Here is a 26,160-nt window from a genome sequence, read left to right on the forward strand (position 1 = left end):
AAAAATAGCGATAACAATTTTTCAATGACAAAATCTAAGATGGATGTCTGTCGTCCATTTTGTTTTTTCTGATCAATCCCAAAATCGGACAACGGTGGGCTATTAAAGTTGTACTTCAGTATGTTTATCTTCTGTCTCTCATCCTTTTATTTGATTCTTTTCCTCTGTCTCATGTTTATTTAAATCCTGCCTGTACAGTATATGAGTGCGAGTGGTTTATGCTTCATGTGTGTGAAAATATAATACGCAAGTACATATCTGTCTTACACGAATGATTTGAAGAGATTAATGTTGTCCGTCCTTGTAAAGGATCATGTATTATATTTATGATAATGATGTACTGAGTAGACTGATATCCTCATAGAGATACATGAATTTTAAGTTTATAATGACGATGTCGACACTAGTGTTACTATGAAAACGATAAGATGATAATGATGACGAAATGTTATTGAAGATAATTGTGTTGGTGGCGTGATGATGATGATGATGATGATGATGATAAATGCTTTTATATACACTTGTAAAGGATGATGATGGTGATGGATGCTATTATGTATACTTGTAAAGGATGATGATGGTGATGATGATTGGCTCGGGAATATCATTTCTTTAAGATAAATGAAAATGTACTTATGAATGAATGTGTTGAAATCACAAATAAATACCTATGCAAGTGTATGTTTATGTATTGTAATGTCTTAATATGTTGTAATGAAAAGATTGAAAAATAATATATGATAAGGAAACTTGCAGCAGCATCTACTTATTCAAAAGTGACATCCTATGACTATGTACACTATTGTTTTAACAGATTTTTGGAGGAAATACTGACCCCTGTCGAACCCCAACAAAATGGACTGATATTGAAATACTAATATCATTTGGTAATGTATGCTGTGGTTTTAACACCTTTTTCTGATGAAAAACTGAACCCTGTCATACTCCCATAGTTAGGACACTAAATGGGTCGTAACACAGTCCCTATGGACCTTTTGATTTTTTCAATCCTCTTTCATGGCAGAGACGTATATATATGTCTCTGTTTCATGGGTAGTCACTGATGGTGCTACAAATACCAATCACTTTTATTCAATTTTGTGCGTGGGCAAAATTCCATTGCACCTGAAAGAGATACTTTCAAGTCGCATTGTAAGCGTTCCTTTATTCTTTTCACAACAAGCGTGTGAGGGAAGGTTGAGTAATGTAAAAACAAATTTTGCTGAATGGTTTCTGCTTTGGAAGATAAATGAATGACATTTTCCAACATTTAAGGGTGTGTCAAAGCCTGCAAGATCCTGACACAAAGCACTTGTCAGTGAAGTATGCTGAAAATAAGTGGATAACAATTTTCAACTGGATACACTTTCTAGACTGTATTGGGTCAGGATGAAGGAGGTATGTCGCAGCCACGGTTACAACGTTTTTGGTACCTATAACTACGACTTATGTCCCCAGGACAATTATATACATATAAATGGCATGTATTCGTGTACCAGAATTTGTTTTTATATATAAATACATCTAAAAGAAATTAAAAACACAATTTTTTAAAAAAGTTGACATAGTTTATTCATAAATCTTCAGATCATTGAAAAATGTTCAAATGACACCTTTTATTTTTATAATCTATTTCATTCCATCCTTGATACTTCAGGTATTCTCTGCACCTCCAGAATATTTCACTTCGCATGAGCCTTCAATTTTGCCATGAACAGTTCCAGGTGTTCAGAGACCCACAAGAATGTAAGACCTGAAGTATGCTGATGGTTTCATGTTTGTACTGAACACTAATATTATGACTATGAAGAAGTATACAAATAGACTGGTTTTTTTCAAAGATGGAAATTTTAGTTTTTTGTATTTATAGAGGTAGGTGTGATATTTTTGAAAAATGTTTCTAAAAGTTCATTTTAACAGACCTTGTCTTGCTCCAATTCAAATGCCTGTAAACCACATCAGTGCTAAGGTCAACAGTAAAATAATAACAGTCAACAGTATGGGATGACATAATTATTGACAGAGCCCTGACCCATGCCTGGCGGTATGTAATCAATTTTAAACTGATTTGCATAATTTCATATTGATGCTGAGCTGTACATGTGAAACAAATATTTGAAATTAATCAGTGTTACAAAATATGAATGTTACAAAATATGAATGTATCAAAAAAAGTTGTGCATAACAGAAAATTGTCTAAAAAATAAACACAATTTCAAATGAACTGATAAATGATTTCTTTCAGAAATGGAAACTATTCTAAATAAATAGATACTCATTCAAAATATATGTGTTCATTTTTATAAAGAGTATTAGATTTCAATTCAAACCACTTTCAATAAAAAATGATCACATCATTTCAAGTGCAATGATAAATAACATGGCCAGATATCTTAACTGCAAATTTCTGCAAAGGTCATATTGGCCAAAATAAGTAATCACAACATACATAAAATTTCAAAACTTCAAACATATATTAAATACATTGAAATAAAGAAAATGGTATAACAGTTAAATAAAAAAATATAATAGAGAAGACAATTCTTTTATAAATCTCATACGAAATACATCCATTCAGTCACAAATTCAGTCACAATCATTCCCATGACAACAGAAGTTAATATCAGAAACAGAATTTCCCCAACAATTTTAAATCACAAAATCAGATATCCAATACCACAGAATTATGAAATCCACCATTTTTATTATCATAATGAAAATTGAACATTAAAAAGAAATTAGAAATGTGCTTAAGGCCTAAATCTTAAATAAAGAAAACAGTCTATCGGAAATATAAAATAAATATTGATATAACAATAGTTTATTACATGTATTTGTCAGTGAAGGATATTGCAGCATCCCACATTCTCATATGTCCCCAACATCATTGGGTTTTCCAGTTTTAATAATTAATTTTTTAAGTTTGCATTTAGAAGGTAAGTGACATGATTATCACCCACAATTTACAAATCAACGCAAATTGATAGTAAAAACACAAACAATACCACAGATTTATATATATCGAAGTATGTGCCAATATTTAGCTCTGTGAATGTCAGTATCATATGGTATTTATGTATAATATGTATGGAATAATTAGTTACAATGCATGGGTTCATCGCCATATGAACATCCACTTTTGTTAGGAAGGAGCCCTTTGTGGAAGCTGAGAACTACCTCATTGAACAACATGTGAGAGGCATTCACCAAACCATTTAAAACATCAGAGTTAAAGTGTTGCCTGAAGATACAACCATTGTGACAGCATAGGACAATCAGTATTTCAGCTTTGGAGAAACACCTTGAGTGAGGATCATCAAACCATATACCTTGGATCTTCACCTGAGGATTTCATATCTTCCAACTATTATCGCCCTATTGATTGTAGTTGTTAAAATCATAACAGTAATTATTCAATAACAATACAATGTAATGCTAGCACAACACAATAACAGCATGGTTATGTGGAACGACATTGTGATGAACTTGTATGAACTGTGATGATCTTGGTTCAGTAATGTTCTGTATGGTAAGATTTTGGTATGAAAGGGCAATGTAGAAAATAATGTCATACTAAATAGTGATACTATCAATGACAAAGAAAACATAATTATCAACTTTAGTTGAAGTAAATATAGTAAATCAAAGTCAAAGGGTTAAAGAATATCCCATGCACCAAAACTAAAGGAAATAATTGCTTTACAATGTGATTAATGAAGCTATCAAGAAATGCATCAGGTTGTCCTATTCGAAATTAGAAAATGGAAAAAAATATACATTACTGATAAAGAATATGTTTGCTGATAGTGATATGGTTTGAGTTCAAGTGTCTCTGGATTCATCAATGCCTATTGTATGTACAGCAAGTAGGATATCCATGTTTGGTAGTAATCCTGGATAATATGCATACAGAAAGATATGTATTTGCGTGATACACATGTATGAAAGTATTTGCATGAAGTAAACAACTACCCACCAAACAAAGTAACCATTGCATAACTTTTGTACATTGCAGAATTTAAGTCCATTCCAATGAATAGCATTTTTACAAAGGAATTTTAGTCAAAGCACGCATGTGATCAGTTAGTGAGTTAGGAGAGAAGATCATATGTGCTGCACTCTCTTGTCCTTAGGGAAGCTGACTGGAGCAACTCCAGCTTTCTCAAGTAGGTCATTAATCGGCATGTGATCCAGAGAATTTTCATCAATGTGTGCAAAGTGTACAACATCACCTGCATAGAAAAGTTCAAATATAACTTTCATTTCCCTTCAAATTTTGGAATAGATATTGTGGATACTCCTAGCTGATAATAATCATTTCCATATCCCTAAAGAATTTTGCATATAAATACACTCCAATTATGAAGAAAAATGTTGCTAGGGAGATATTCATATCTCCATAGCTTTTAACAACCTTGAAAATGGCATAAAACCCTAGCTTTTGAAAACCTTCAAAAACTGCATCAATCATCTGATGCTAGTCAACGAGGCATAATTTATGACATTCTAGTGTGATACAGGACTCAAAATCACCAGATCCCTGTAGTAAAACCACAACTTTATGTGTCATTAAACCTTTTTTACCTGGCCCCAATATAAATGCTCCTCCTTGCTGTTTTATATTCCCTTCATATTCCTGAACTTTCATGGCCTTCCAGGTACTCCTCAAGATCCCCATAAATGGACTCTGTTTGACATGCTTATTATCTGTTGAAAAACAAGACGCCAACAAAATTGTCAAATCACGTCTGACTTGGGCATAATTCTCAGTCTCAGATTCTCAAATTTTCCTTTATTTTCAGACAGTACTCTAGCCTTCTTCCACAATATATACTATGTTTGCAATAACAAATTCAATGCCATTCCTGAATCAGTATGATATAGTCAAGTTATTATTAGCACATGTAAATGGAAATTTAAATCTTGATCCTTACTTTTCTCATTACCATGCACCATCTTTTCTTTCAAATTAAGTGTCTTGTAGACCTCCCTCTCTGGATCAGTATACAGACTGTAGTTGAAACCAGTCTCTTTTTTGAATGGCTGAAAAGATTCATCAATGCTGTTATTTTTTTTCCTATCACTTTCTTACCTGATGAATAACAATTTTCTATTATTATGACATAAACCAATTCAAAACTAAGAAATATGAAAAATATGATTACTAGTAAGCAAAGGAAAATTAAATATCTTCAAAACTGAAAATTGTTAATAGGGTGTATCACCTGTCCTTATCCCTAAAAAGAACACATAACCTATATGATAAAAAAAAATACTTATAAATTCTGTAACTTTCATCATCTGATTTATAGACATGCCAGCACCAGTATTTATTGCATAACAATTTGTTTGTTTATATACTTGATGATTGTATCTTCCTCTATTTCCTGTTAACAGCCAGGGTCATTTTGAGGTGGAGTTTCTTTGTAGTAGCTGATGGCTACCTCAATTAACAAAATACAGTATGCTCATCATAGTAATTAGAGTAAAGAGTCTTTCACAAGGGCAAAACCACAGCAACCACACACAGTCTTTCGTCAGTTTCTCAGCTTCCTGAGAAACATAAACTGCCACAGGTACTGACCACAAACCTTTCTATTGTGCTCAGGGATTCAAATCCCAGATGTCTAAGTGAAAGGCAAATTTGTTACCAATCAAGACAAGGTGCAATTCAAACACCATAAAACAAACACATGTACTACTCTCATATACAATGATCTAAGGATAATATCAAATAATTGAATTTTATTTACTGACATAAAATTATTTGCTTAAACCAGTATTCTTTTACAATACTGTCCACATATGATTTTAATTTTTAACAAATGAATGAGACTTTTGTATCTATTGGGATCACATGTAAAACCATAATATATACATCTTTACCTTTATGAACTTGCAGGGAGCTGGTCCAATCGCAACAATCCTAACATTAGCAGCCTGAAACATGAAGTCTGATGCATTTATATCAATGAATACTATTACAACAAAATATTGCTAAATGTTTATCCATTTCCATCAATGACCATGTTAAATATTTCATATCAAGATATTACCTGATACATTGAAATATTGCTAATATTCCATGTTAAAGGAAACCTCATTTTTTTGTACCAATACAAATGTACGGAATTCTTCAACCAGGCATCTTCATGCATTTATGAGAAAAGCAAATTGCTATTATATGATAATTTTACAGACTATTTCTTGATTATTTCAAATATATGTGCTCATTAAACAATTTGGTTCATACATTATGTAATTTGGACTACAAAATGCTTTTGGCATTTTCAATATTCCCTAATTATGATCTGCATACTTATACAACTGTCAACTGTGACAATACATCAGAACAGAATTATTCACCTGCAGGTATTCAAGGGGGACAATTCCTAAATCTGGAAAAAATGGAAGCAAAATCAATACTTCTGTCTTTGAATTAGAAAACTTCAAATCTGATATGATAAAATACAAAAACAAGGTAATAATCAGGATGTGAAGTTGTTTACAAGCTAATTACAGAATGCCAAATGCACAGTTTACATAAACAAAGGGTAATTCTTTTACCTTGTGACAATAATGTTAAAACAAAATTTAATTATTTTCATCAATCATCAAACCAAAATAACTGATCAAATCTCACAGAAAACCACGGATAGAAGGTAATCCTACATCCCTGAGAAGACGTCGGTTGATAACAATAGAACATAATTCCAAATTCTAATCTGATACAGAAAATTATCATTTTCCTAGCTAGTGAATCAGGACATTAGTCATTACTATACATTGTACTTTGCATTGCAACAGACTTACCTTCCATGTAATCCTTACACACGAAACAAAGAAAGTGCTGCAACAGAGAGAAGACAGAAATACAGATCATAAAATTTATTTTCGTTGCTTGCAAAACCATATACATAATCGTTATAGTGAAGAATGTGAACTGACAAGATAAAACATCCGATTCCTGTCTTGTTCAGTTGTTTAATTATCACAAACTCAGTTATATTTTAAAAACAACGAAATTATCACTATTCAGGCATACGTTAGTTAACGCCAGTTAAAGTTCTTGTAATACAAGATATTATATATATACATAAAAATCGCTCAGTGTACATAACAAGTGTCTTCATATCTATAACTACACAGGTAGTGGTCAGCTGGTCACTTTGGGAAGTTTGAGCAAGTTCGTACCCGTGTGAACACAACGATTGTTTTCTGGTGTTTGTAGATGTCCGAAAAACGAATTTTGTTTTCCATTTCATCATAAACAAATAAGTCGTGTAATTTTTCAAAGTCCACAACAATTTCTGCCTTTTCTCCTCTTGACATTTTGAGATCGTCCACACGTTTCACTTGGTCGTCGGTTTTCTCCTTTTCATCTGCCATCTTGTTTCGATTGACATGTGCGTGTCTATCTCTGCAAAACGCTTGTAAGGCACGGCAATGTGAAGTGAAAGCGTGTTCATGACATCAGGTGTATAAATAAATCCATGGCAACAAACAAACAACAATAAACAGTTAACTTGATTTCGCTAAACAGAAGACGTGCTTTGATTTGTCGAAACAAATATTAAATGACTGAACCAATTCTTCATTTTCTATTTCTTAGAATTCAGTCATAATCTTTTAAGGATTGCTTCCCTTCAATCATAAACCATTATTGGGATAAATCGACGAGGATTCGACACTCAGCAGTCGACAGATTCCTCTTATTATTGTCTATACATTTTTCAATGCCAAATTTAGTACCATGGAACAAGTTCTATTGCTCATATCATTTACTGCTATCAGTACGTTCCATATCTAAAAGAACTGAGTAACTCCACACCAGACATTTAACCTTTCAATTAGTATATGTATACAGACTACCTCCAGAAAGACAGATGTCTGTCAATATGACTATCATCAAACCGGACACCTGTCTGTTATGGTCTATTGTCTGTTTCCACATGAGAAGACTGTCTGTCAATATGTCTTCGGTCTACCAGACACATATCTGTCTATTAATTATCCCCACACAAACACTTGTCTGTACATGCCTCCATCCTAGACACTGATCACTCATTACACTTGTCTATTGTCTACCTCAACATGAGACATCTGTCTGTCAATATGTCTACATCCAAACTAGATACCTCTCAAGATATTTCTATTGTCACCTTCCACACCAGATACCTGTCTGTATGTATGTCTATTGTCCCCCTCCACACCAGACACACAAACCTCAGTGTCTACTTCCACACAAGACATCTGTTGATCTATGGTTACTGCCTCCTTCCACAGAAGATATCTCTGTATTTATGTTTACAGCCTCACCCACAAAGTACACTTGAAACTTGAATCAGTAATAAATTGTCAGCCTCCAATCCAGAGACTTGACTGTCGAAATACTGTCTACCTCCAATTGTCCATGTCTACTGAATCCACACAATACACCAGACTGACAGTATGTCTATTGTCTGCCTCCACCAGACACTTGACTGTCAATATATCTACTGTCTCCTCCACACCAGACACCTGTCTGTCAATATCTACCCCCACACCAGCCAATGTCCATTATCTACCTTCATACAAACATATATCTCTTAATACATCAACATCCACACTAGATGCCTCTCAAGATATGTCTATTTTCTACCTTCAAACCAGACACCTGTCTGTCAACATGTCTACTGACTACCTCGACATCAGTCTTCTGTTTGTCAATATGTCTATTGTGGTCCTCAACATCTGACACCTGTCTGTGAATATGTCTACTGCCTTCCTCCACATGAGGCTCCTGTCTGTCAGTGTCTACCTCAAGGGTTGATACTTGTCTGTGAAATAGTCTTCTTTCTCCCCTACACTAGACATATGTCTTTCAATGTCTACTTCTACACTAGCAACTGTCTGCAATGTCTACTGTCTCCTCCACACCAAGCACCTGTCAGTTAAAGTCTACCTCCACATCAGACACCTGTCTGTCAATATGTCTATTGTGGTCCTCAACATCTGACGCTTGTCTGACAATGTCTATTATCTACTTCCACACAAACACTTGTTTATATATGTTTTCATCCATACTAGACACCTCTCAAGATAGTTTATTTTCTATCTTCAAACCAGACACCTGTCTGTCAATATGTCTATTCCATTCCGCAACAACAGGCACCTGTCTGTCCATTTCTTTTGTCCAACTCCACATTAGATACCTGTCAGTCAATATATATTTCTGCCCTCTACTTCAATATCAGCCATCTGTTTATATGTCTCTACTGTCTCCCCCATATAAGGCATCTGTCAATATATCTACTACTTCCTTACCAGTCTACTGTCAGTCAGTGTCTATAATCTGCCTTAACACCACCAGACACTTGTCTTTCAACATGTTTACCATCTCTGTCCCAAACAGATATTTGTTTGTTAAATCAAGTCTTAACATTTACTATTTTCAGATCAGGATGAATGTTGTCCTGAATTCAATATATATTTATTCTCTTCATCTTTTCAAATCATGACAAAATCAGTTTTACCTTGCAATTACTAGAAAACATCTAAGTCACTTGAAAATAAACATCTTATTCAAATGCAGTAATTTTTACAGTGATATTGTTGTGAATAGACTTTCTTTTATAGCGTATATGTTTTTTTTAAATGGCCAAAGATACAAAGATTCTGCAACAGTCAAGTCCATTCCTCCACAAAGTAGGAAATACAGAGATTTAGACTTTGCCATCACTTATTAAAAGTTTAAGACAAGTTTATTTCACAAATAAATTACCTGTGAAGTTTGAGACGAATCAATAATTGTAACAAACATAACAAAATTGAAAATATTCTTTTATAAGTTTCACAAATGACACATTATGTATAGTGGTAATAAGTGAATGTTGGTGAATAATATATAGATATATAATGTACAATAACAATAGTAAGAAAATATAATACACTGTATCTTGGTTACAAAATCAGCCATATAGAGAATCCAGTGTTCATAATAAGATATACCTCCCTCAAACTTGTATACAAGCTTTTAATTTCTAAAGTGGTCATAGGTCATGGTAAAAGATAACCACTGATATTTAACCTTGAACTATTACATTCAAAATCTATCATGAATGCATGCACTCTCACACAGGCAATGTATGTACTATCCCTCTCTCACCCCATCCCCCCACCCCCACTTAAGTAAGTGAGGGTATAATTACCAGTATAACAGTTATCTCAAATGTAAAACAGATATCAATATTCTTCAAAGTTATAACAATTAAATATTGAAAGATTTTTTTCTATAATAATGGCATGGCAAAGTACACTATTTCCAGATTAACATGTAAACATTTATATTATAACTATTAAAACAATGTATATTCCTTGTCCTAAACAATATTTTGTTTTCACATTTATTATTACAGATTTTGTCACAAACAGAGAGATCCTTTTATCATAGAACATTTTGAAACACTCTGGTGTTGTTATAAGGTTCACATCTTAATTCGCAGCTCTATGCTGATATCACTACAGTGGTCATGGCTGATGTGGACACTGATGGGATATACAGTACTATCTATACCTGTCAATAAGTCAGTGCTTGGTGAAATGCTTACCCATATATACTCACTGTTCAGTGAAACTATAATTACACCAACACAACTTAATTGTCCTGTACAAAGTTATTCCCTTCTTGGATTAAGTAATCAACGTGTTGGCCCCTGGCTTATCAAAGAATATACACAGAATGCTTGACAGTTCTTAGTATCACAATTATCACAGTTTAAAGGCTTCATAGAAGTTACTCTCGCTTGTCCTTCGGGAAGCTGACTGGAGCAACTCCTGCAATCTCAAGGAGGTCATTGATTGGTGTGTGATCAAGAGAATTAGCATCAATGTGGGCAAAGTGCACAACATCTCCTAGAGAGAAAATAGTATTACAAAAAATTAATTTCCACTCAAATCATAAAGAATCGACCAGTTAAAAAATAAATATAATTTCATCTGTTTGACTGGGGAATAAGGATGAAATTAATTTCTCCGTGGCATGTTTTTCCAATAGTTTGCGTGCGGGTCGTGCTAATATACGTGTCCTGGTACCCGGGTCCGTCATTCAGGTGACTCGGGTAGCGCGGTACACATGCGATGTTTTGTTTTTCGTAGGTGTAAAGATTTTTTCCCGTAAGCTTATTAAGTTTTGTTGGAAGAATTTTAATAATTTTAATGAATCAAAATGAATTCTGATACTTTTGTTTGCTATTCAATGCAAACCAGTATTTAATAATTGAAGTTGTTTTCAAGTGTAAGCAACTTGCGCATGCTTATGAAGAACAATACATGTTTCTGTTAAATATTAAATGATGTGGCAATAAATCATGCAGTACCCTCTGTCGCTGTGAAAATACAGTTAATGGTTGTTGTTATTATTATCCTATTGGATAATTAAAAGGAGAATCAACTTTTCAGTATTGCCTCACTACTGTTAATAAACACTTGACAACTTTCCTTGCCCTCACTATGGCCATGGTATAAAGACTTACCTTGCCCTCACTATGGCCCTGGTATTAAGACTTACCTTGCCCTCACTATGGCCCTGGTATGAAGACTTACTTTGCCCTCACTATGGCCCCAGCATGAAGAATTACTTTGCCCTTACTAAGGGCCCAGTATGAAGACTTACATTGCCCTTACTATGGTCTTGGTATGAAGACCTACCTTGCCCTTACTAAGGGCCCAGTATGAAGACTTACCTTGCCCTTACTATGGTCTTGGTATGAAGACCTACCTTGCCCTTACTAAGGGCCCAGTATGAAGACTTACCTGGCCCCAGTATAAAGGCACCTCCTTGTTGTTTTATATTACCCTCAAACTCCCCGACCTTCAAAGCATTCCAAGTACTCTTCAGTGTCCCCATAAACAAGCTCTGCTTGACATGTTTATTATCTGTTCAAAACAAATAACCCATCAAGGTATGATATCTACAAGCAAATATACTGGTGTTATTGGATATGTTCAAGTCTTTTAATTAACAACTTAACAATGGTTATGTGCCTCAATGCATTAATCTATTGTAATGTCATTTATTGGATGCCACTAACCTTCAAACTTCACCTTAGTCTGCATTTACAAATGCTCTACTGTCCAAACTAATGAAGCCTCCATCCCCACTTGGTCTTAATGACAACAACAGAATTTGAAGGGAAGTCAGAATTTAGTTCAATTAGCATTACTGTATACCTGATATAAACCTTTCAAATGGTATGTTTCTGTGATCAAATTAGGTCATATTGACGAAATTTTAATACTCATGTTCCAGGGGTGCAGAGAGCGAAAGTGATTGTAACCCCTGGAGTATCAAGAATAGTATTGGGGATACTAGTGTGAAACACCATGATTTTAAGGTCTCACAACACACTTGCATAATAAATTACCTTCTAGTTGTCCTGCAATAAGCCCACCCCTACCTTAAATCAAATTTGCATGTATTGGCACTTGACTTATTATAGAATAAATATGGGAATGTAAATAATGATGCGAGGGTCCAATAAAGTACTAAAGCCTAGGTAGTAATATTTCCGGTCTGTTTTTTTTTAAAATAACTTACCCTTCCCATCTCCATGCACCATTTTTTCCTTCAGGTTGAGGGCTTGGTAGACTTTCCTATCTGGGTCAGTATACAAAGGATAACTAAAATCAGTCTCTTCTTTAAATGACTGAAAATGATAAAATTTTACAGTGCCAATATAAACATAAGTCAGACTTTAACATTTCATATTGTAAAGTACTCTGGTAAATGAGGTGGTGTTCTGTAATATCCTTCAAAGACAATTAAGCATACATTTCCTTCTGTAGCATTATCTGTAGCCAAAGTACATACTGATGAAAAAAACAAAACATTAGTAAAAGACATTTCCAGATGAAAGAAAAATGGCCTTAAATTGACATTTGATCAATTACATCACTGTAACAGTCATTTAATTTGATAGTGTTTGTAAAATGCTACTTTGACTTGAGCCACTGCCTTCTCTTTGATAGAATAATTAGCACAATGTAAAGTTTGACTATTGTGAGGAAGAAAGTAAGGTCACCACAACGTAAATTTAACATATCAGTGTGATTCAAAGTGTATCCACATACACAAAGTAGCAAAAATATCATTACTTCTTTCTTAATTGTTTCCATTTGACCATGAAAATAAATTAATGGTATATTGATAATGACAAAATCCTCAAATGTCAATCGTACTACAAATTATTTTATCAGATGAAGATGCAGTATGATGCGTGTGCAATAAAGCCAGCAAATGGTCAATAAAATAAAAAAGGCAACATTTATTATCTCCAAATTGCTATAGTCATGGCTCACCAACCTGAAAAAAGGACAACAGATATTTACCTTTATGAACTTGAATGGTGCTGGTCCAATTGCAACAATTCCTACATCAGCAGCCTACAATATATAATAAAACTTTCTCAGCTGTTCAATCAATAGTCCTATTATTATTTTGCAGATTATTTTACACATAAGGTGTTACTGTCATTGCTTTTTGACCTTAAGTTCAGAATACCCTGTATGTCATCTGCAAATAGACATACAGGAATGCTGCTGACTGATACAGGAACAACAGAGCAGAAAAGATTAACTTTATCTATTTTACAAAAATTATGTTAATCAAAACAAATTTGAAGTAAATCAGTTTGTATCAATCACTCTTTTCAGCCCTGACGAAAATGTGCTTGAAGTCTTGGTGTGAGAAACTGGGGTACCAAGAGTAAACCCAGATGGTGGAGTATGTGTCCCAATACACTTTTACCTCTGATCAGGAAATGAAATGCCATTCTGTCCCTTTTGACAAATTCTGCCATATGACAGCACAGGGTGTGTTACATGGGTATAAGAATGAGAAACTGATTCTGAACTTTAGAATATTGATATTTTTAGTGTGCTATGATTAGGATATTATGTGTACAGAGTAATTTACACCATTTCTAATGTCAATGTTTACACAATACATAATTATTTATATCAAGGAATAATTCAGTACTTACCTGAAGGTGTCCAGGTGGGATAATTCCTAAATCTAAAAACAAAGGAATGGGGTGTAAAAAATACTATTACACATACAATTCAAAATTGGTGGAATTAATGTCAAGGCTGTTTTTTCACCAGATAGTTAAAATTTTCATGACTTGACCAAAAGCTTGATGTAAAAGAAATCTGTTTTTTCAAGCAAGTCATGAAATGAACTATGATTTTCTTTATTAATTCAATTTTCAATGTTTTTTCATGGTTGTATTATATCTTCTTAAATAGTGAATAACATAATTGCTCAAAATTACAACTTTAGAGTACATGTGTACTAAAATATGTACAAAAGAAACATTGACATAAAGACCCAATTTGTTAAAGATTTTGACATACTTCAAACCTGTTGAGTACCCAAGTACAGTATTGAAAGCGAAATTAAGAATGATTAAAGAAATGTATGAATTACCTTCGATATAATCCTTGCACACAAAACAATGGAAGTGCTGCGAAAGAAAAGAAAAACAATGATAAATCAATATAAAACTATCACTTAAGGGGCCAAGACTCCAGTGTTTGACACCAACAGAAGATCTGTGATCCGAGGCCATCAAGATCTCTGTTAATGTTATCGTGGCCCTCCACACTCTTAAAAATCTTACGATCATTGTTTCTCTATTAATTTGTACAAAAAAGGAGAAAAAAAAAACTTTAGAACAATATGTATATGACAGCAAATAAATCAATCTATGAGATCAATGAGATCTATTTAAACTTTTACCTGTGGGGTCCTACTCAATTTAATAAAAATCAGGAGACATTGCAACTTAACATAAATCAGAGACATTGTCAATTAACAAAAATTGGGATACATTTTCAATACATCCACATTAGGTGACAGTGTCAATCAATACATACCAGGAGACGTTGTCAATCAACACAGGTCAGGGGCCAATACATTTACATTAAGGGACATTATCAATCAATACATACCAGGAGACGTTGTCAATCAACACAGGTCAGGGGCCAATACATTTACATTAAGGGACATTATCAATCAATACATATACATATTGGAGACATTGTCGGTCAACTACATATCAGGAGTCCGTCAATACATATCAGATGACATTGTCAGTCGAAACACATCAAGAGATAAAGCCAATCTTTATCTTATCAGGTGACAGTGTCAACCCATTATATATCACGGTGCATTGTCCATCAATACACATCTGGGGACATAAGCAGCCTATCTCTGTATGTATTATGAGAGTAAAGAGCGACACTCGATGATCAATAAATGCAAAACTCGACAATTAAACAATACTGACAGTACCCGTGTGAAAACTATAATTGTTTTCTGATGTTTGTATATTTCTGAAAAGCGAATATTTCTTCCAAATTCATCATAAACAAACAGATCGTTCAGTTTTTCCAGGTCCACCTCAGTTTTCGATTCATTCTCAAGTTTTTCGTCTGCCATCTTGTTTGTTATGACATGTGCCCAAAATAATAAGTTATTTCCCTTCGTCTACGCGAGTCATAAATAAGGGAGCTAATCCATGTGTGCTTGTCTGGTTGAGGACAAATAAAATCCATTTGTACAATTTATAGGTAAGAATTGGTCAATTTTACTGACTAACAACCAAGAGAAACTCACGTCGATGAAACTAGCATTCTAAAAAGAATTCGATCATCAACACCATGTAATCGATGTTCGGCTACGTTTCCATAACAAATAAAGAAATATCGAAACAGAATATATTGAAAATGAAAATCGTGAGGTCGGTGTGTATAACGAAATTTAGAAGGAATGAACTCCATATGCGTCAGCAATGTGTACCCTTCAGTTAATGCAAAAGCATTGTTATCATACGAGAAACCATTTTATCTTTTAAAAAAATGAATAGAAATATTGAAATCCAAATCTTAAACCTATGTAGAATTCTACATGTATTCAAAACCAGTGATGCACACGGGGCTATATACGATATTATGTATAACCTTCCGGACTCCTGTTAAAAAATCGCATATTCAGAGCAGAAACATTTTCTTGTTTGAACTATTCATGCTCCATAATCCAGTCTCCGACTGCATGTCCCTAAATCTGCCGTATTAAGGACACATGCAATTCACTCTGTGGAGTTAAATAAGTAAATGTCAACAGACTATGGATGTGCACCAGACGTTGCGACCTACATGCATGGCTACGTCAAGATTCGTCCCACTTTTACAGTCTGCTTTGCGATTAGTCAGAACACCTTAGGATTTTTTACAGGTAAAATATGTAGACCTGTGCACATGTAAGATGCAGGTGTTCATGTTACATAAACTAAGTTTCCGGCATGAAAGGGTGTGAATCATCCATGGTTTCACACTACTTCGTCATACCTGTCGTAGTTTATCAGACTTTATTTTCTCACAGATGTTTGTAAGTCCAAGATTTGACTAAATTTCACTACTAAATAAACGCGTTATAGTGAAGTTTAATTGTGATTAAAGGTAATAAATATATTTTACATGGCAAACTAGTACATAGGTAACCAAATTAATATCATGGTGGCGCTGACAGACGGAGAATAAAAACAGCTCCTACTTCTACTACTGCAACAATATGAAAATAAATGAACACATTTTCTCCAATATTCTTTGTGATTGATGATTTTTTTTATCAACTACGACATATCGTTTTCCTTCTTTCCTTGTACAATTCCAGGTTATAAAATATCAGCATTTTCACTCATCACTGCACATCGGGCTTACATAATATGTTAAAAGTGTTTTAAAATGTTAAAAAGTGTTAGATAACCAATAATACTATTCCAATTCATAATCTTCTGTTTGAGTGTTTGTTTTGAAAATAGGCGGGTCTTGTGGTGATCTTTAAGGTATTTTCTTATTTCACATGGAAGATTTTATTTTCTTTTTTTGTCCAAACTTGAGAGTTCTGAACTTTAGGAAGTGCTTGAACACATCCCAGTACTAGGATATCAGGATATTTACACAGCAATCGGTAATGAAATTGATCACGTCACTGTTTCTAAACAGCGGTCTAGGTGCACAGATTGGAACAGAAAGAAAGCCAATAAATCAAATCTACTGGAAATCAACATTACGTTGATTTCTTCAGAAACTTTTACCAAATTGTGACGATGAGTTTTTCCTTTCTTTTTTTTTTTTGAAAATAAGCAATTATTCATTACATCATAGAAACCTATTTTTAAAATGAAGTTTTCAATGCGCCAAGCTGCTTTAGTATTCAACGACCCACATCAGTTTGTCGAGCTTTAAGCTTAACAAGCGGTTTTGATCAAGTATATGTTCGATCTTTCGTTAAAATTGTTCACTGAAAATTAAAACCTAATATATCGTTTTATTTGTAATAATTCATAAACATACTTTTAATGTCAAAATCTTCTTTATTTGTGAACCGCTCTGAAAAAGAATAAAATTTGAAATGTTTTTAAATTGATTTAACCTGACTAGACTTGGCTGCAAACCCACAGACATTTTAACATACCTGTGTGGTGTAATAGAGACAGTACACCTAGTGAACGCGTAGATACCATGACTTAAAAGTATTCCTACATACTAGGACCCCCAGTGTTTTATGAATGAATGCATCACATTGCTTATCAGATACCGCACGGAGTACAACAATACTCAGAGTCGTTTTAAACACACCCTCGTTTAGTTTACAGATGTTTACCGCCGATGAGTGGCGATCATGTATCATTTGTACGAGTTAATTGTATTTGTGTAATGATGATTATCTTTTTGTTTACCTTTCAAATCATTATAATGTTTATAATATTGATAAACCATTGACGGTAGTTGAGGTGGATACTAGATTTATTACTCCGAGTTCGGTATATTAACCGACACGATGTCAAATTTGGCCATTTTTTTCAGGATAACAATAGTATTTGATATTTTCCCGGCAAAAATTCCTTTGAATTAAACTAAAATTAGAAGTATAATAATGATTAAATTTCATTATTATCTAAAAACGTAATAAAACATCAAGCATATTTGATATATTATGACGTCACAATTGAACTGACGTCATATAGAAATTTATAAATTATCCTGCAGTTCTCCGAATTCTTTTGTATCGTGACATTGATGTACGATAACGTTGAGACTGGGTTCGTAATTTACGAGCACACCTATACAGTATTTCGCAACATACTTTGTCAAAGTCTTGTGAATTTGATGGTTAAGCACACGTACACCTAGTGATGTCGAAATGTAGAACTAATATCTCACCTGATGTTCATGTGTGCCTATAGTTTGTTTGTTCGATGAGCAACTTTGTCTATATTTGTTATTTGTCATTGACCTACATAAATAATGTATGTACAGCCATTTTTCGGGTCATCACTCTCAAAAACTGTGTACACAAATTAACTCGATGCATATAGTCTGTGACAAGGACAAGTCCGTGTCTAAACCACATGATATATATATATACTATATTTATTCACATTGAAAAGTTTACCTACATCGGTTTCCACATAAATCTACACAAATGAATTGTTAGTTATTTTAAACTGACCGCAACTTCACTTCTTAAATGAAAACCGGTTTCACTACTTTATGAAAATATGTTAAATTTGGATCGGCATTCTGAATTTTCGAGTGTTTTAAAAAATATGTCGAACAGTCGCCAACATTCAATGCTCGTGAACAGATCCGTTAGTACGTCAGTGATGTCAATATGATGGTTATTTACATGTGATCGAGATGGCATTCATATAATAACCAATTATCATTCAATGGCCGCTATTGTTTATACTTGTATCTTCTAGATCCTACATGTTCCTTCGTGGAAATCAGAGGGCACTGTCAGTCATTGTATTCTGAAGCGGCAAAGAACGTTGTGATTTGGCGGCAAGCTATGGTCATCACAAAAATCGATTTTTTTTCCAAACAAATCAGAGACAGCGGATTAGAACTGCCAAATAATGATATTTAAAATCTCAAACGCGAGTTCATGTACTAAAGCTGAGCAATATGCTCAAATTGATATTTAATCGACCGAGCTTGACAATGAAGATACTTGAGAGATTTCTAGACTTTTCCATGTACTTTATTTAAATGCATTGGTACGTGCAAGAACATGAAGCGTTGGTGAGCTGATGTGTTACATTTCATCTGTTACGCAACATCTTCCGTCTGCACGCGGAGACATCGCCATCATGACAGTGCACTTCGTTATACAGTGAAAAAAATCGCAGTACATATATGTTGAAATGGAATACAAGTTTATGAAATAAACACGCACCAAAACGTCTTCAGGAAGTGACTGGTACATATAACTCATTGGGCACTCTCAGTTGTAAAATCTATTTTAGAAGAGACCAAGACTCCACATTATCTTAAGAGTCATCTGTTTGGTCGTCGCTGTCATTAAAACAGCCCAATTTTATTATTTATTAATCATACCAGCAATGCATATATTAACACTTGAGCATCGAAAACCCTTGTTTGGTTCTTCGTGCTTAAAAGCTTGGCTATAGTGTTCAATGTCTCTTAGTTGGCTTTGTTCCAAATCTCCTTGTAGTATAACGTTGTGTGTTCACTGACGCATAGCGACACACCTCCGTTTATCGTAACGTAGCAGCCTCGTCTAGTATACATTCCATTCATTCAATAATGGGGATCTAGAAACCTAGCCCGCCATATCGTACCACCGGTTGACGTCACATCATTAATATTCTAGGCCTATGTCTGAGTATCGTAACAGTACTATATAAACTGGCTTTGCGGAAACCCGGGGTAATAATACAAACAAAACGCAAGCGGTTGTGTTATGTAAACAAAAATAATCGTGAACGAAACCCTCAACATCGACATAACTGAATTGGCTGACGATTAGAATTCCTAATTAAAAACACATGTTGTGACCTACATCGCTCGTTAGACGTGTCCCAAGGAGGACAAACTATAAAAGGATCAAGTAGGTTATGACCTCCACGGCTTCCAACAGTAAAATTCCATAATGCTTTACGCCACTATACATATAAGGTCTATAGACGGTGTTACATTACAACCTAGTGCAACAGTTGGATAATTTCCAAAAATCAGAACCACCCCTTTGTGGAAATTCAAAAGAAAACTTGATCTTAAGCGTGTGAAATAGCACAACCTGTAGTTTTATTCCAATTTCTACAGATATTTTGTTAATTCTGAATTCAAGCTCAAATTTAAATACAATTAATGTACATGTTGCCCCAAAATTTTGCTATCAGGTTCAAATATACTTTTAATCATCGATTTAAGAAATTCAGTCCGAGCAATTCGCATGTAATTAACAAGAATATGAACAAAAATATCACAAAACTCTTCTTTTCTTTCTTTATATTTTATTTTATGTCGATTGAAGTACATCATGTATTTCAAGCAACATCCAACATTCAATCAGCATTTATGCTCATCATTTTTACCTATAAATACATCCATGATCCTTTCTCTATCACAATGGATGAAATTTTTATCATGTAGACAACCAAACACTTGCTCTCTTCTCTCAACTGACGACATTAAACCTTCTACTGTTTTATTAGCATCACTTGTCCACTGGAACAACAATCTAGTTATGTAATCTGTTCCTCCTCTGTTGATAGAAGCATGGGAATGGCTATGAACTGTACAATGCGTGATACAAATGGAATGTATTTAGTAAATATATTATTTGAGATAATTATGTGATCATGCACGAGATTCGCAAGTGGAAACAGGGCAGTCTGTATAAATGGAGTGTTGAGACAGAAATGCTGTAGAAACCCTTCTGTTTCACTAGGAAAAAGAAAATGGATGTGGTTAAGGCATTATGGTATTGTTTTGTAGAGGCAGTTAAATATGGTGCTGATATGTCTAGAGAATAGAAATGAATTGTTTAAACAACAAAGATCTTTGAGCATGGATTTTTCTTTCAGTTTATACTGATGTTTGAAAAACAAATCCAATATTGACTGTGACACAGGAAAAAAGGCAAGCTAACTGGTAACACATTAGAAGGAATGATGTCATCACACACACAATCCAACTGTCTAGCACCCTTATGTACACACTTGTATATCTGATGAAAACAATGAAACAATCATTCAGTCCATGATTACAGGATTATACTTCCCCTTCAACAATCACTCCATCATTTATAATTTTCCGTTCCTTAGCATTTGAAACAACTTTTAACAACATTCAGACTATATACAAGCAAATTTACAAAGCGACTTTTGATACTTTCTCAAGCTAATTATTTACACCTAAGCTACTGCAATTATATTACAAAGTGTTCAACGCATGTACTCGTTTATATACATCTATACAACAACATTTTTTACAGCTATTGACTAAATATAAAATTCTTACACTTTTGAGCCCAGCTTACATCAAGAAACTGGCTATACCAACATTCAATACTGCTGAATGTGTTCATATGGACATATTCCAAGACATACTTCAAACATCGAAGCCACACAAGCTTAAAACATACTCGATACACTTATACACAAACTTGTCTCCTCTTTCTACTGGTGTGTTTGGCACTGAGCATTAATCATAATAAATATGTTGTGATACTAAGAATCACCTCACAATGTACCTCTACAGAATCTGCATATTGTGCAAACTTCCGTAGCAGAGAACATCCAGTGGATACAAACGAAGACTAATTATTTGAACACTTAAGATTCATTATAGAGCAGTTTCGCTTTCCATCTCCTTAACAGGCAATCATGATATGTACCACAAAGAGCTTTCAGATCCACTTTCTTGATATACTACACATACCAACTCAAACCAGATCAACAGAGCACTAAGAATATAGTGCAACCATTCATACAAATATTAAATACCTATTATTGAAACTGCACAACCCAAATTTGACAAAATGAGCACTACAATTTCAATCCGAGTTTTACAACTAATCACAGACTTGTATTTTGTCTCTCTCAGAGACTAAAGCATTTATTCCAAATCCATACTTCGAAAAATCTTACATTCTCTCAAACGTAACTCTGATTTACATCAATATATATATATATATACATACACATTTATTCACAGACACAAATAAGCAAAGCACTTGGCATAATATGCTAAATCAGTTGAGAAAAAAAAATCTACTTTGCTGAAAATGAGTTGTTTAAAATGAGAAACGTTGTCAAAACAAGGAAATACATGTAAAAAATTTCAGATATTCCCTTTTAGCACTACCAATTGACAAGAAAAATAAAACAATTAAGCACTTTTATATTTAACACTTTGATAGCTTTTGTATGATCAAAACTGAAAAAAACCCATTATACAGTGATTTAAATAAATATGACAAGAAATTAACTTTTCATAATTGCACAAAATAAAGTCAAACACATTCTTTGTAACCAGAATAAATAACAATGTGTAACACAAATATAAATCTCCACATACACTACAGAACAATCAACAAAAAAGGTCACAAGTACATGTCGAGAAAAGGAGAAATAAAGAGTATCCCTCTAAACAAGGAATGCACCTAGTGAAATACTAAAGCACTCAGGATTTTTCAGAAACATTATCATGGTGGGTAAAATTAGTGCTAAAAAATGGTGGGGACTGAAATGTGTCGTACGTTTCAACATGTATCACATTTAATATAATTTCTTTTAAATTCCATTCTAAATATGATATTGAGATGATTAACTTTAATAACTGCTTAGCAAAGAAATGGCAAATAGAATGAGAAAAATAAACCACTGAAAGAAATTTTTAAAAAGACAGGAAAAGCATTCATAAAGAAAGTAATTGTCAAAAGACAAGCATGGATAGATTTTTTTGTTTGATTTTTATATAAATATTGAATCAGATCTATTGTTTAATAACCAAGCCAGATCGAGAGAGGAAAAAAATCTGCAATGTCCAGATAAGTTTTAACTGACTGAACAAAACTGTACTTCTATCAATTCTATCAAACAAAATTTAACAGAATATAGTTAAGCTGAAGTAGTTGAGAAATTCTTCAGAGGAAAGAAAAAAGGAATACATTTCAGATTCGGCATCCAACTTAAATGCTTACGACTTTAAACCACAGACTCATGATATTAAGATCAACACCTTATCGTGGTTCAGATCATTTTTGTCCTGCCCAATTTCAAGGACAGGCGAGCATCACTCAGTTGTCTTGATGTTTGCCCCGATGACATCTAATCCACAGTCTGCCCACACAAGTTCTTCTTCATGTGGAACAGTTGCAGATTTCCTGATTAGCAATCGGTCACAGCACCGTAGTTTTGTGGCATACTGCATTTCTTTAGGAAATACTTGGATCAGCCACAGCTGAAGTGGGCGTTGTCTCCCACTTTCATTTTTCTCTGATTTGTTCATTCAAGTAGCATTTTTGTTCGGAATACCAGTTCATGGAACTGACATGCAATTCTTTGCATCGGAAATAGCTGCCTTGAAGAAAGAGTGAACAGATGAAAAGCCACTTTTCAGATATTTATCGGACTTTGTGGAACCCATTCCATAATTACTGTTTTGGAACTGCCATGGAGCAACGATCCCATGTGTAACCAATTTGATCACATATTAAACTTGTTTTTCCTATTTCTGTCCTTTCATTATACCTCGGGATGTTTTGTTAAAGGTTGTAATGCCTGAAAGAGAACATCAATGAATAAATACTTTTTAAAATAAGCAAACTTGTTTCCTGAAGAGGAAAATTTTAAAAATACATGATTACCATTTGAAATTGAATTATTTCTTTATAAGACGAGCTTTTATGATGAAGGAAAACATTTGACATGCCTAATATTAATCATCATATTAAGGTTTTAGAATCTGCACAGTAAATTGTATCGAAGGGAATCCTTACCGGGTTATTACTGTTGTCTCTCCTATTTTGATTATCTCGGTTGCCATATGGAATAATGAATTGGTGGTCCTCTGTTGTTTTTCTGTAGACTGGATTGTCGAAGTTCATACTCTTGATATTCCTGTTCGTGTATCGCTTGTAGAAAACGTAGCCAACAGCTGCGATGACAATGAAGATGACTGCTACCACGCCTACGACAACACCAGCAATGACTCCCACTTTCTTGGAATTGTGTACAAAAGGTGTGCCAGTGTCAGTGTTGTTGACTGTACGAGAGGTAGGAGCAATAACAGTGTAGCCCTCTTGGGTGGTGACCTCCGGAACAGCAGTTGTTTGAACAGTAACAACAGGCTTTCCAGTGGTTGGCTTGGGATTTGCAGTAGTAGGTTTGGCAGTTGTAGCTTTTGGTTTAGAAGTAGTAACTATTGAAAAAGAAGAATACAGAAATGTCATTCCATGATTATACTATTCTTATTTTTTGTTGTTGTTAAATCATTATATCATTGCTGTAATTTACAACATGCATTGATGCAGTGATTTTAAATTAACATCTAGCAATTCCCATTTCCAGCATGCATTTAACGGTGATTATGTTTTAAAGTCAAATTTGAGAAAATTTTACTGTGCACTCCTATGTTCACGAAATAAATTATACAACTAAGTTTACACAAATTTCTCATTTAAATACAAATTCTGAAACAAGAGAAGATAAAGACAAAAGTAGAGTCAAGCATGTTTATATAAAAAGCAGCAATGGGTCTTAGCAAAATTTGTCTTTAGATTGTTGAGTATGTAATTCTGTCATTTTATCATTCTCATTATCATATCATTAACTATCAAATTTTTCCTCAGCTAGATTTGTTGTTACAATCAGTTATCCTGAATCCTTAACCCAGGAATTAGTGAATGGAAGATAACTTGTACTGATTAAAGAAATTCATAAATGGCTAATGATCACTATTCAAGGAACAATAATGTCTGCATTTAAAAAGTGTCTGCTAATTTAATAGGCATTATACAGAATACATTGGGAGGATCTAGAAGTGTGTCTCCTATAAAAAAGTTGTTCACTCTTGACAGGTTTGATTTTATCTTTAGGAGGAAAAAGTAACATCTACATCAAGTAAAGAAAAAGAACACATTTTTCGTGGTTGATGTTTGATTTTCTAGCAATGCTGCCTAATAAATATCATGAAGACATGCAGGGTAATGTTTAAATAATTTCATATTTATATATCATGAAACATACTGAAAGACTATAAAATATCCAAAAGATCTTGCTTGCAAGCTCTCCATGCAGAGTGCTCAATAAGGTATAAACTTCAAAACTTGAAACTGGATTCTTCGTCCACATTAGAAATATTATTAAAGCATGCTTTAATCAGTATTAATTATCAAATTAAGCAAATGCAGCCATTGGTAAAGTTGCCAAGTAAATTCTGATATGAAATTTGGAAAACATTATGATGGATCAGCTAACTTCCTATGCAGTTTGTATGAATCCATCACATTGTCCGGTTTAATAACATCCAACTTTCAATCAAAACCACATGAATCAGGAGTAGGCAAAGACTAAACCAAGAACCACATTACTATTTCTTGAAATCAAAATTTCATTTTGTCACTGAAGTGGTCCTTACCATCTGACACAGGAACTTTATTAGGTGATTCAGTAGCACTAGAGGTTGTGTTCTTAGTACTAGTTGAAGGTATGGGTGATGGAGTAGGGGTTGATATGTCTGTGAAACAAAACGGCATGCCGTTACCAGGTTAGCATGTTACATTTCAGCAAGGAAAGACACATCCTTCATCTTTTAATTCCAATTTTTTCCATATCTTGACAAAGTTTCAATTCTAGCTTGACATAGGTTTGCAAAATAAACATGATTTAAAAGCAAGACTTTAAATGTAGATTGTTTAAAATGATATTCTTTTTAATGTCTGCCTTTATATCCAAAATGTTCCACCAAACGAAATGTGATGGAATAATCATCAATGAAGGATGCATTTTATTACTGAAACATTAATGAAAAGAACAGAGGAATTTAATTTGCCAATTTCGTGTTTAAATGGACATTCATGCAGTTACAACTGATTTTTTTTATAGTATATACTATTCTATTCTGAAACTTCTATCTATGCAAGTGTGCTTTGATCATAAATTTCACCATTTGACTTTCGAGTGTTGCTGTGGACAATGAAAATATTTTATGTACCAGTAACTAATGATATCTTCAATATACAAATTGTTTACATGTAAATTTTTTCCCAAAGCTCTAGAGATACAAATTGAATTTATGTTT

The 26,160-nt window shown here is 33.8% G+C and overlaps 3 protein-coding genes across 3 annotated transcripts in view; all 3 read right to left on the minus strand.

Moving 5' to 3' along the window:
• Positions 1–3,997: 3,997 nt before the first annotated feature.
• LOC132560064 (peroxiredoxin-like 2C) lies at positions 3,998–8,134 on the minus strand. Its single transcript, XM_060224718.1, has 7 exons — positions 7,195–8,134; positions 6,814–6,850; positions 6,367–6,398; positions 5,887–5,940; positions 4,935–5,043; positions 4,585–4,707; positions 3,998–4,232 (listed from the first exon to the last, which is right to left on the minus strand). The coding sequence occupies exons 1-7, from the start codon at positions 7,387–7,389 to the stop codon at positions 4,105–4,107; spliced, it is 678 nt and encodes a 225-aa protein (XP_060080701.1). The 5' UTR covers positions 7,390–8,134; the 3' UTR covers positions 3,998–4,104.
• A 2,153-nt stretch (positions 8,135–10,287) lies between these two features.
• On the minus strand, positions 10,288–15,481 carry LOC132560065 (peroxiredoxin-like 2C). The gene is made up of 7 exons (XM_060224719.1): positions 15,335–15,481; positions 14,468–14,504; positions 14,022–14,053; positions 13,369–13,422; positions 12,578–12,686; positions 11,794–11,916; positions 10,288–10,893 (listed from the first exon to the last, which is right to left on the minus strand). The coding sequence occupies exons 1-7, from the start codon at positions 15,479–15,481 to the stop codon at positions 10,775–10,777; spliced, it is 621 nt and encodes a 206-aa protein (XP_060080702.1). The 3' UTR covers positions 10,288–10,774.
• Positions 15,482–20,349: 4,868 nt separating this feature from the next.
• The window catches only part of LOC132560091 (low-density lipoprotein receptor-like), a 54,164-nt gene continuing 48,353 nt past the window's right edge, over positions 20,350–26,160 (minus strand). Inside the window, exons 15-16 of the mRNA XM_060224746.1 lie at positions 23,858–24,279; positions 20,350–23,639 (exon numbers count right to left, since the gene is read on the minus strand). Coding sequence (XP_060080729.1) covers positions 23,604–23,639; positions 23,858–24,279 — 458 coding nt within the window. The 3' untranslated portion in view covers positions 20,350–23,603. The remainder of the gene's footprint in view (positions 23,640–23,857; positions 24,280–26,160) is intronic.

The sequence above is a fragment of the Ylistrum balloti genome, unplaced genomic scaffold, assembly GCF_031769215.1.
Source record: "Ylistrum balloti isolate Yb309-2 unplaced genomic scaffold, AGI_CSIRO_Ybal_v1 Utg371012, whole genome shotgun sequence".
NCBI classification, from domain to species: domain Eukaryota; kingdom Metazoa; phylum Mollusca; class Bivalvia; order Pectinida; family Pectinidae; genus Ylistrum; species Ylistrum balloti.